Source organism: Corythoichthys intestinalis, chromosome 1 (genome assembly GCF_030265065.1).
Source record: "Corythoichthys intestinalis isolate RoL2023-P3 chromosome 1, ASM3026506v1, whole genome shotgun sequence".
NCBI classification, from domain to species: domain Eukaryota; kingdom Metazoa; phylum Chordata; class Actinopteri; order Syngnathiformes; family Syngnathidae; genus Corythoichthys; species Corythoichthys intestinalis.
The window spans coordinates 9251808-9264831 of NC_080395.1; the positions used below are offsets into that span (position 1 = coordinate 9251808).

Below are 13024 nucleotides of genomic sequence, written 5' to 3' on the forward strand. Positions count from 1 at the left end.
GCCCTTGTGTGATGCATTAATTCTCCATTCCGGGTGAATCTTTTACCATAAGCTGTGCAGACAAAATGCTTTTCTCCAGTGTGTGTTTTAGGGCTGCAGCTATCGAATATTTTAGTAATCGAGTAATTGGATAAAACATTTTTTTTTTTTTTAGGTAAAGAGCAATTTTAAATATAGATGCAAAAACAAGACATTTAATCTAATACTGAACCATTTTCAGTCAATCAATGTCTTTATTCTCGATGTACATTGTTGAAAACAGCCAACAATTGCGTCTCAAATGTGACTAAATATATATATATATATATATAAACGATTAAAATTTCTAATCGAGTTAATTACAGCTTAAAAATTAATTAATCGTAATTAATCGCAATTCAAACCATCTATAAAATATGCCATATTTTTCTGTAAATTATATATATATTCTGTAAAATAATTTGTTGGAATGGAAAGATAAGACACAAGATGGATGTATACATTCAACATACGGTACATAAGGACTGTAGTGGGCATTTCACTCTACTGTCATTTAAATCTGTCTATGCGGTCCTCACTCCGAAGCGTCTAAGTTTTCCAAAGCTAGACAGCTAGTGAACGACGCCTTAATAATCAGACTTCTTCCCTTTTCATCTGATTTATTAATAAAATGGCCTCAAACCACTGTCCTCTTTAGACCGTAGTGAAACTACAAAAAAAAGTACACAAGCATTGCATTAGCAAAAACGTTAGCTTAGCACGCTATACAGGTTCACTAAACATAAACAAAAACCGTCTCATACAAAAAATATAACATTTCGCTTACTAACATAATATGTACATTCTTTACAACAACCATACTTACGGACAAATCTTGTCCAAGGATCATATTAGCACAGCATTACAACGTAGGCGTCAGCCCGAGACGTCCTGCAGCCATATTGAACTGGCAAGAAAGCAATAAACCATGTCGCAAAGCGACCACAAGAGTTCGCTGTTAGACAGCACAAAAAACCTTGCTGTACAACTTACCAAAAGGGAGAAGAATACTGTCTGAGCGGGACATGTGCGTTAATTGCGTCAAATATTTTAACTTGATTAATTTAAAAAATTAATTACCGCGCGTTAACGCGATAATTTTGACAGCCCTAATATATATATATATATATATATATATATATATATATATATATATATATATATATAGACTAATTCACTGCTTTCAATCAAAAAACTTTTAGACCTTATAAAAAAATTAGGGCTGTCAAATGATTAAAATTTTTAATCGAGTTAATCACAGCCTAAAAATTAATCGTAATTAATCGCAATTCAAACCATCCATAAAATATGCCATATTTTTCTGTAAATTATTGGTGGAATGGAAAGATAAGACACAAGACGGATATATACATTCAACATACTGTACATAAGTACTGTATTTGTTTATTATAACAATAAATCAACAAGATGGCATTAACATTCTGTTAAAGCGATGCATGGATAGAAAGACTTGTAGTTTTTAAAAGATAAATGTTAGTACAAGTTATAGAAATTTTATATTAAAACCCCTCAATCTTTTCGTTTTAATACAATTTGTAAAATTTTCAAACAAAACATAAACTAGTAGCTCGCCATTGTTGATGTCAATAATGACACAATGCTCATGGATGGTGTTGAAACCCAAGCGCCCAAGCGCCAGCAGAAGGCGAAAAAACACCAAAAAACACAAGTAACAAATGGACATGACACTGTCATTTTAATCTGTTTGAGAAGGGCATGTCGGTCATTTCGCATCTAGTTCTACGTACATGTGATATCTATGACACGTATCAGACGCTACCTGCTACCACCACAGCAACATGCGAGCGTAGTTTTTAGCAACGTCGGCGCAGTTTGTAACGGCTGTCGGCTGCAGTAAGGTATTATTTTATTGCTTTTTCCTCTACGCACGTGACGTCAGCGCGTTGTCCCGCATTAAAAGTAGTCCGGGCAAAACGTGATGCTTAGAGCTTGCAAAATTAAACGATTCCTCGAGGTGAATAGAATTACTCAGATCAGTTTTTAAACTCGAGTTACTCGAGTATTCGTTTCAGCTCTTGTGTGTTTTAGTGTGATAGTTTAAATGTGATTTCCGAGAGAATCGTCTATGACAAACTGAGCAGGGAAAAGGCTTTTCTCCGGTGTGTGTCATTGTGTGTGTGTTTAAACTTCCCTTCTGAGAGAATCTTTTACCACAAGATGTGCAGACAAAAGGCTTTTCTCCTGTGTGCGTTCGCATGTGTCTTTTTAAAAGATTTTTTACAGAGAAAGATTTATCGCAAATTGAGCAGTCAAAAGGCTTCTCTCCAGTGTGTATACGTGTGTGTTCTTTCAAACGTTTCTTTTCGGTGAATCTTTTACCACAAGTTGTGCAGTCAAAAGGCTTTTCTCCCGTGTGTGTTTTAGTGTGATAGTTTAGATATGCTTTGTGAGAGAATCGTTTCTGACAAACTGAGCAAGAAAAAGGCTTTTCTCCGGTGTGTATTTTTGCATGTCTCATTAAACTTCCCTTCAGCGCGAATCGTTTACCACAAGATGTGCAGACAAAAGGCTTTTCTCCTGTGTGCGTTCGCATGAGTCTTTTTAAAAGATTTTTTACAGAGAAAGATTTATCGCTAAGTGAGCAGTCAAAAGGCTTCTCTCCAGTGTGTATTTTTGCATGTCTCATTAAACCTCCCTTCTGAGCGAATTGTTTACCACAAACGGTGCACACAAAAGGCTTTTCCCCAGTGTGTGTACGTGTGTGTCTTGTTAACTGATGCTTTGTAAAAAATCTCATATGACAAACTGAGCAGGCGAAAGGCTTTTCCCCAGTGTGTGTAAGTGCGTGTTTCTTTAAAGCTGCCTTAGTGATGTATCTTTTATGGCAAATTGAGCAGTCAAAAGGCTTCTCTCCAGTGTGCGTTCTTGTGTGTTCGATCAAACGTCCCTTGTCGGTGAATCCTTTACCGCAACATGTGCAGACTAAAGGCTTCTCTCCAGTGTGTGTCATTGTGTGTTTGTTCAAAGTTTTCTTCTGAGCGAAGCTTTTACCACAGAGTGAGCAGGCAAAAGGCTTCCTTACAGTGCATTCTTTTGTGTCTCTTTTCACTGATGACTTGATGAGGGATTTTGAAGCATTTTGATCAAAGTCATCATCCTCCTCATTGGTGTTAAAGTCAGAAGAGTTTGACGTTACGTCGTCACTGTCCGAGAGCGGAGCCAACAAACAGTCAGGTTGCTGTCGTCCCTCTCCTTTTGTTGTCAGGTGTTGAAATGAGCTGTCGCGCCAAGGTTTTGCTGCGACGCTCTCTTCGCTTGGACCTTCATCTTCTTCACTCTTCACACAAACAATTATTGGACACTTAGCGATTTCATCTTCCTGTTCTTCTTCTTTCATGTTGGGGGTCTCTGGCTCCGCCTCCTGTTTGATGTACGGTATCTCCGACTCCTCCTCTTTAACGTGGAGGGGCTCATGCTTCTCAGGCTGAAGCTCTTTTATAGTGACGACTGCGGGACACTGGATGGAAAAATATCACATGATTTGCTTTAGTCGAGCTTTCCGTGTTGTATATTTTTTTCCGACACCAAGGCCTTGCTCGGACTGGCAGTCAAAATTTGGTTTTCAGCCAGTTCAGCCAATAGTGTACCGCGCGCAGCACGTCACTTTTCTCATTAATATTCATGACGCTAACAACTGTTGCTAGGGGGGTCGTTTTTCCCTCACGCTAGATGCATGTAAATAGTGCACGAACGAGATGTTTACTGAGCTAAGCCTACCAATTCTATCCGAAAATGATGTCCGAGGTGCCAGATTCACTGGTAAAGATGTGGAAGAACATACAAATGTTCAGTTAAAGCAATGGCTTGAGTGTCGAGGGCTAGAAAAAAAACGGGAAAAAGAGCCGAGGTAGCTTTTTTATCGACACCTTTTTCTTGTGTGCATTGCCTTACGACACTGACATTAACATTCTCCTGTTTCAACAAGCTATCCTTTACCACCATATGCCCTGTCTTTCTTAGATATTATATCCTGTGTTTGTCTTACGTCTCTGACCGTTCTTGGGGGTCATTTATATTGCTATTTTTGTGTTGCGATCGCAAATGCTACTCAGTGACAGCCAACAAACACTTTTACTTTTTTCAAGTCTTCATTCTAATAATTAATTTACTTTCCCCTTCCTAAGGCTGTTTCTTTACAACAGAAATCTAGAGCCTACCTATAAACAGGCTTACCAAGGCCAAACATAGCTAATTCATTTAAACATCCATATTTTAGGAAAATAGGGCTAAATGATTGTTGAGATATATAAATAACATTTTTAATTTTTTTTCAGGTCATTTATTGTTTCTAGGGTTGTTCTGATCATGTTTTTTTTGCTCACGATCCGATCCCGATCGTTTTAGTTTGAGTATCTGCCGATCCCGATATTTCCCGATCAGAGTGCTTTTTTTTGCTCCCGATTCAATTCCAATCATTCCCGATAATCTTCCCCGATCATATACATTTTGGCAATGCATTAAGAAAAAAATGAATAAAACTCGAACGAATATATATACATTCAACATACAGTACATAAGTACTGTATTTGTTTATTATGACAATATATCCTCAAGATGGCATTTACATTATTAACATTCTTTCTGTGAGAGGGATCCACGGATAGAAAGACTTGTGACCTTGTATATTGTGAATAAATATTGCCATCTAGTGTATTTGTTGAGCTTTCAGTAAATGATACTGCAGCCATGCCCCAATGCATGATGGGAAGTGGAACCATTATGGGAAGTGGAACCATGGCTGTGCGTAGTGCTAGCAATTCATATATCTTCTCTGCGTTGGGAAATAAAATAAGGTGTTAAGAAAAAGATCAAATGCGACCTTGCTTCCCCACATTGCTTCCCATGATATGTCTAATCGTAGGGAGAGGGATTGTAAGGTTTTAGTCAATTAAAATAAGCCTCCAAAGGCTGCCAAAATTCACTCTACTTATTTTATGCTGCCTTTTATCTCTCTATATAGGTAAAACAGTGCCATTACAGATGGAGCGCGATAATGCGTGAGTGGGTCGTGCAACGCATGCATTAATTGCGTAAAAATTTTTAACGTGATACATTTAAAAAAAACTTATTACCGCCGTTACTGGGATAAATTTAATAACCCTACCTTAAAGCTAAACTAAAGACTCTGGATGAGTGTAACATATTATGTCTGTAACGTTAAAACAATTAGAAAACGATGTAATAAAAAAAATATATATATAAAAAAGGCATGGCCGATATTTTTTTGCCGATTCCGATACTTTGAAACTGACGTGATTGGACCCGATCGATCGGCATTGATCGGGACATCTCTAATGGTTTCAGGTCATCCATTGTAGACAGAAGCAGCACGGCAAAATGCCACGCTAATAATATTACGTATAACAATATAACATAGTTCACAGTTTTTCCCTCCGAGTTTTTGGCTTCGGGAAACATGACGAAAACATCCTTCATATGTGGACGGTCGTAATGTCTAGTGTTGTTTCTACAAGTTCCGTAGCAGCAGTGCTTAATCGGCATGTTCTTTTTTGAAAGATTACCGGCAAAAAACAAGCAGTCATAGCATTGCTTAAATGCGAGCGCGTTTACATGTTGACCCCCTTCAGATTTACAATGGTGATGTCACGCAGCCTTGCGGTCTAAAAATAGCATTCGTGCGGTACGCTATTGCAAAGATGCAACGATTGGCTAACTTGCATAGCAAAGTCCGCAAGTTTAAATGCGATATAATGCTCATGTTTACCGGATAGTTTCTTGTGCGCACCAGATTGCTTTAATTCATTTTATTTCTGTCAATGTCCCATTATGGGCTCCGTATGTAAACTTTGCTTTGAGTCATAAAAGTAGCAAGTGTGCAGAGACAATAATCTTTATCTTTCACAGATGAACCCCCATAGCCTGGATCAAATGGGATTATTCAATTAAATTCCTTTATTGTCATTGCAAGCCGAGGAAACAACGTAATTGGAAAGCTACTCTGTGGTACCATAAAACACCCACAAGACACAGGACAGTAAAATAACACACAACTTAAACAACATACCATATTTTTCGGACTATGAGTCGCTTTTTTTTTTTTTTTTTTTCATAGTTTCGCTGGGGGTTGCGACTTATACTCAGGAGCGACTTATGTGTGAAATTATTAACACATTATGATATCATTTCACATGTTGTTTTGGTGTTGTGGAGTGACACCGATGGTTTGGTAAACTTGTTAGCATGTTCTTTATGCTATAGTTATCTGAATAACTAAATAGCTATGGCCACGTTCGCGTTCTGCCTTTGGCAATGTGTGTTCAATTGTATTATTGACTTTTTTATATTGAAATGCATGTTTTTAGTTTGTGGCGCTTTCACGCCCACGTGGGGGCGCACTCGCACTTGTTTACGTGAAGAAGAGCGCTCACACACCAGAAGACGACCGACAGCCATGTAGCTCTGAGTGGGCGAGTTAGCGAGAGAGAAACACGGCTGCGAACCTACGTTCATTGTTTATGCTTGTAAAAATATCTCTACAGAGGCAACGCCTGTGTGTGTAATCTTTTCTGTTGTTGTTGTTGTGTTTTCCACCCGCGATCGGACACTTAGAGCCAGTTGTGTGGTTTTTTGAATGATGTGCAGATGCTAGCGAACGCATGCTAACCGTTTTTGTCATTGCTGTAAAAGCACCTAATTATCATTTATTTACGTTGATGCGAACCTGTTTGGTATCGAGGACGAAATTTATTCAGCAAATTATACAGATGTCCAGCATCGTCATTTGGGAGTTTAGCCCGCTGAATAGCCAGGACCGAGCCGTAGCGTCCTGGTGAGGATAGTATATCCACATTTCATTGTTCATGCACTGTACACTTAATCAGCATGTTGTTCTCTATTGTATTTTTATATTAAATTGCCTTTGAAGATGAAATGTCTGTTCTATGTATTGGATTTTATCAAGTAAATTTCCCCCAAAAATGCGACTTCTCCTACGGTGCGACTTATATATGTTTTTTTTCCTCTTCGATGGGCATTTTATGGCTGGTGCGACTTATACTCAGGTGCGACTTGTAGTCTGAAAAATACAGTACTACTAAATAATAAACAATAACTATTGTGCAAAAGTGAATACAATGTGGTCATGGGGAGTCAACCAAAGTCTTCCCATACAAATCTTTTTAAGGCGTCTGGTGAAATCTTTTAATATTGTGAGATATATCGCAAACCCCAAAAAATGTCCCAATGTCAGTTTTTTCCCCAATATAGTTCATCCCCAATAGACCCTACTCACCTACGTCACAAAATGGGCGTGTCGCTGTTTCCGGCCGCCATATGGTACCTATTTTTTAGACCTATTCTCATTGTTTTCAATTAGTCGAGCAAGTTATAGAGCAATTCATGGAAGCCCCGGTGTTATCTGACGTTGTAAACTCATTGGATGCGTTGCATAAACGGCGTTACGTGGAAAAGCTTCAGTTTATCCATTCGCCAGATCCGTATTTGATGCCTAAATCGATGTTTTTTGACCCGCTGCCTTCGCCGTCTCTGCCTGACCCTGATATTTACAACTATCTTGTCCACACAAAATCAGCCTATTCTCACGAAAGTTTGAAAAACTTTAAGAGCTTGGAGGCTTATAAATGCTACGTTGCTGGTTGGGTGAAACAGGTCCTCGTACACGAAAATTCGGCAGGAATCTTGTGCTCGGAAGGTGAGTTACGAAATTTTCAATTCAAAATCTTTTGTTCTTGCTAACATCCACTGTCAAGTCTAATGTATTTCGTGTCATTTGTCAATGGAGCTAGGGCTTTTAATGTTTATATGGTTTAGCGATAGCACTCTCACTAGATACATATATAATATGCAATAAATATGAAGTGCGATAGCACTACTCCAGATTGTCCCTAGTTGAATTTATTTTTTGGCTTTTGACCTCAATAGTGAAATTGTAAATTAATTGTATGAAAACTGTCTGATTATCCCCTTATAATTATATATTTTCAGGTAGTTCATTCACAACGTCTGAGTGTATGTTGTCGGCGATTAGCCTAGCAATGATCTTAATTGTGGTTGTCAGCCCAAAACACTCTAAATATATATTAAATGCATCTTACCAGATATAAAATGACTACTACATAATCTGTGGTAGTCGTTTGGAGCCCAGTTTTCTCGTCGAATTGCAGCAGTCAATCTCGGTCTCCTCTTCAGGTCTCTCGGAATACGGTAAAACTTCCAAGTCTCTCCGTCTATCTTCTCTGTTTTTGCAACCGACCGCCACACACGACTTCACCATTTTGATTATTAATGTTAACGAGCAGAAAAACACGCCATAATAGGAGGAATTTACGAAGCGCTAATGCATTAACATGACGAGTATATGGACAACGTGGCGCGGGGGCGTGGCTGTGACGTCCCGTGAGTAGGGTCTATAGTAATGTTGTAACCCGCCCTAAAAATCAGATATGAGGACGAAACAGACTGAAATCAGATACGCCTGTAGTCTGAACGTAGCCTAGGAACCCTTTTGCTGTAGATACAGTCAATACACTTTATTACTGACACCCATCTTTCAGAGATTGATGATAGATAGAACTGTGAATTCATTGGCTGCCATTGAGGGCCATAGACGTCCAATCCGTTTGACGTGGGAGGGATGGCAATGAATGTACTGTCACCTTCCCAGTTCAAATGGATTGGACATAATTGTTGTACCACCCTATCTTGAAATCATCATTATCGTGAGCCTTGTATCGCAAGTCAGATATGGGAATTTGCCCTTCACTCACAATCACATCAAAGCAAGTGTGATATTTCACAAAAAGTAAAACAACTCATGATCCTTACCTTCATTTTCTTTTGTATTTCAGTTGCTCGTCGTGGCCTGGATTTCCTCTCCTAATCTTCCATGTAAGTACTTGATGTTTGGGATTGCATTGGCCTTAAGACAAGTAGAAAAGCGTCTTACACAATTCAATGGAATCACCCTCATGCTAACCGAGCGACCCTCCCCCCCTTTTAAGACAAAATTTCTAAGTGCTATAAAGATAATGTAGTCAGTGCCATAAAGCAATCGAAATTCGTTAACGTGTCTTGGCTATCGAGGTAAGCTAAACAAAACGAAGTTATCTTACACTGCAAAGCGTCAACATTAAGCCAAACGACTTCCACAAACCTTTGAGACGTTTTAGTACGCTCAATTTTTAACTCGGTACTTAATCGATGAGAATGCTTTGAAGGAGCCAGTTTTGAAAGAACTGCAATTGTGGCGAAGGTACACGCCACGGACGTTGCGTCAAGTGAACCGGAAGTACAAACATTCAAGCAATGAAACTTCAGTGTAATATGTTGAAGTATATGTTGAAGTGTTTGGAACCAAAACTGGACTCCAAAAATATTTAATAAATATGATAAACATATGCCAATCTGAGTCATAATTATCAATAACTCGATTGCTCTATAACTATGTAGTTATATCAATATATAGTCAGAAATCAGGAGGCAGGCTTGACTGATTGACTGAACTCTTGTTGTCACATACAAACACGTCCGTGTCATACCACAACCCCCCCCCCCCCCCCCATATAAAACATCCCCTTCCACAACATTGATTTTGAAGGCTCAAAACGTTGTCCGTAAATCTATACATTGAAAGTCTGGTGTTTGATTTTTAATATAATGATATTTTTTTTCCCTCAGCACAAAGTTATTAATTTCAGTGGACTTCCAACCTTTTCTGAGTCATGGCGCATTTTTACATTAGAAAAAATCTTGTGGCACACTGCAAACTAAAAATGTCCCAAAATGACTTGATGTACAGCATATTTAATTATAGTTTCTCATTTCTTATACTTACTCAGTGTTATATGTGATGGAACGTTAACCATAATGGAAGGAGTTTCGTCTCATTTCCAGTCAAAGTAAATCCAAACGAAACATAGCTTTTACTGTGTTGCTTTGTCTTTGAGAGGTCCGTATTCGCTTTTCATTTTTTGTCACGACTCATTCTAGGGCCATTATCTGGGTCAGAATCTTATCCAGGAGTCAGTTTGGATTTCAATCAACGTCTCACTCGCGCTGCCATTTCTATATGAAGGACCAGTAGTGGAAATATTAAATAAATACACAATTATATACATTTTTAAATGTGTCAATAAAATGCTTCAATTTCAATATTTATTTCAGATTGCAGATCCACAGCAATCGCTGCCATGCTGGGATGGAAGGAACACTAGCTTCACTCCAGAGCCATGAAGCTTGCCTCGCTCAACTGAAACCCCGCCTAGTTCACGCCTGCCCATCAAGTTTGATGATTGATGGTTCGATGCCATAAATAAAAATTGAAATAAATATATATTGTGATAAATTGGAAATAAATGTTGAAATAACTACATAGAAATTGAAATAAATCTAAATTTAAATAAAGTGAAGGAATTCGTCCCCCCCCTGGCCAAGCCGCACGGAAACGTTGACAGCCGAACGAAGTGCCACTCTGCTGATGTCGCCTCCGTGCAAGTCAAACGGGAGGGCTGAAATTCCGCGCGTTTACCTCTTGTGTTAACTCTTATTACTGACTCCATGCTGCAAAAGCTTGAAGAAGGCTCACCGAAAACAGGTTGACAATTTACTCGTCGACAGTGGTCAAAAAACAAGGCAAAAACAGACGACGGAGGAACAATTCTGGATCCAAAACAAGGCTACATGTTTTATCTCTGTGTCCAGTGTTTTTGAAGGCTACGGTGGAGTGGGCCGGGCCAAAGGTGTGGCTGAGTGTTGTCTTGGGATAATCCCTCTGTGGTTTTCATATTGAGCTATTTACTGTCATAAGGCATACATGAGAAATTCATTTTCATATCAAAATTTCAATGATGTGCAAAATAACAGTAAACAAAAATACCAAACTGTGATCCCAATCGCCATCTAGTTTTTATTTCACTTTTAACTACTTAAGAACATAGGATGTACAGTACATTAAAATTGAAGATAATGTAAGCATTGACTGATATAGATTTTAAAGTAACATACACGAACAACAATAAGTACAAAGGACCTATTATGCACTGTGAAATGGAGTATATTTTGAAGATAGCGCACACATTGACTTTTTTTTTTTTAATATTATAAGGAAATGAATTAGTAGCCGGACAAAGGTAGAGTGGGGCAAATAAGTACTTAGTCAACCACCAATTGTGCAAGTTCTCCTACTTGAAAAGATTAGAGGCCTGTAATTGTCAACATGGGTAAACCTCAACCATGAGACAGAATGTGAAAAAAACAGGAAATACACATGTTTGATTTTTTAAGAATTTATTTCCAAATTAAAGTGGAAAATAAGTATTTGGTCACCTACAAACAAGCAAGATTTATGGCTGTCAAAGAGGTCTACATGCATGCAAACTAGTTAGGGGTGAAAAAGGTGACAAAGTAACATGGACACACGGCATGCTCGGAAAAGTGCATTTCATAGTGCAACCAGAGACATCTCAAACACAGTACATAATAATTTAACATATACAGGTCTAAATCTCTCATCCTGAAATCAGAACATATAAGACGCATTAAGTAGCAAATTATACAAAATCTAAATTATAAAATATACAGGATGTCCCATTTGCATTAAGCAGAGAACAGCTGTAGAGCATAAAATATGAATTTACAGGTACAGTATGAATTCCATTCACTTAACTATTATGTGTTAGATCGATCGATCAGTGTTTTTCAACCTTTTTTGACTCACGGCACGTTTTTACATTGGAAAAAATCTCGCGGCACACCACAAACCAAAAATATTTTCTGTACAGTATATTTAATTATAAAATAATTTCTCAGTATGTATACTTACTCAGTGTGAAACTTGAGCCTGTTTAGATGAACACAAAGTCGATATCCTTATTCTTCAACAGCTCTCAGTCTTTTTTTTTTTGTATAGCAGTTAGGCTTCAAAAAGCTCAGAATTATCAGACAGGGGGATTTGAGCAATGCCTTTAACCACATCAGGGTCGAGCATCACGCAGACAATGGCTTTGCAGGCAGGTAGTATTAATGTCTCTGTCCCGGTGTGGGACTTTTTGGAATTAGCAACAAAGTAACTGGCTTTCAGGGCTTTCTCATTTACCTTCATAGTTTCATCAAAAAAGTTGCCTGCTTCTCTGTGTTTTCACGAAGGCGAACAAAATAGTCCATCGAGTAGTTTTCAAGTGACGGGTGTTTAGTTTGGAGATGACGTTTAGGAGAGCTGCTCATGTCGGGTTCAAGAACTGCTCGGATTTCTAGTCGTCAGCCATTTTGCTGTCCTTGACAATGTGTTGGAATAAAACACGGGGAGGATTGACGGTCGTCACATATGGATAAAATATAAAGGACACTTTCGAGTATATCGACACATGACGAGTCTATCCAAATAATGTGCAGTAGAAGTGCTGGGGTCCACATTGTCGCGGACAGTAAGGTCATTGATGGCGAGAAATCTGAGCAGTTTTTGAACGCGACACCAGCAATACTGCCCTCATCTGCACACGACCGAGAACTTTCTACCTACTCCTTCCTACCTTCGTACTGCAATTCCGCCCGACGACGTAAAAAATATTGTAATAGCCCCGAATGGGGATATAGAAAGGAGAGGAGTCAGTGATGATTTTCCCACTTTATTGTGGCAACAATGGAAAATAATAGACAAAATAACAGCGGCCACCGCAACATGCGACCGCTAACTTCGCTCTAACGCCGTTCTCCCTCCCTCCTTGCTTCCCGCTACGTCAACACTCTGCAGTCTGATGGCCCCTTCAAGGGCCCGCACAGTTACGGACATTACAATATTTATATATATAAATGCGGCATTAGATAATTTCTCGCGGCACACCTGACGATCTCTTACGGCACACTAGTGTGCTGCGGCACACCAGTTAAAAAAAAAACTCTGGTCTAGGTCATAGGACTAGAGTGTAATTTTGAGCATGGACGGTTCTGAAGTTAACGGTTTCACTCGCTCGTTGACATGCCTCCCCCC

The 13024-nt window shown here is 38.8% G+C and overlaps 1 protein-coding gene across 1 annotated transcript; it reads right to left on the reverse strand.

Moving 5' to 3' along the window:
- Positions 1 to 1247: 1247 nt before the first annotated feature.
- LOC130921311 (gastrula zinc finger protein XlCGF57.1-like) lies at positions 1248 to 9318 on the reverse strand. The gene is made up of 3 exons (XM_057845023.1): positions 9194 to 9318; positions 8866 to 8959; positions 1248 to 3517 (listed from the first exon to the last, which is right to left on the reverse strand). The coding sequence occupies exons 2-3, from the start codon at positions 8869 to 8871 to the stop codon at positions 2069 to 2071; spliced, it is 1455 nt and encodes a 484-aa protein (XP_057701006.1). The 5' UTR covers positions 8872 to 8959; positions 9194 to 9318; the 3' UTR covers positions 1248 to 2068.
- Positions 9319 to 13024: the final 3706 nt, after the last annotated feature.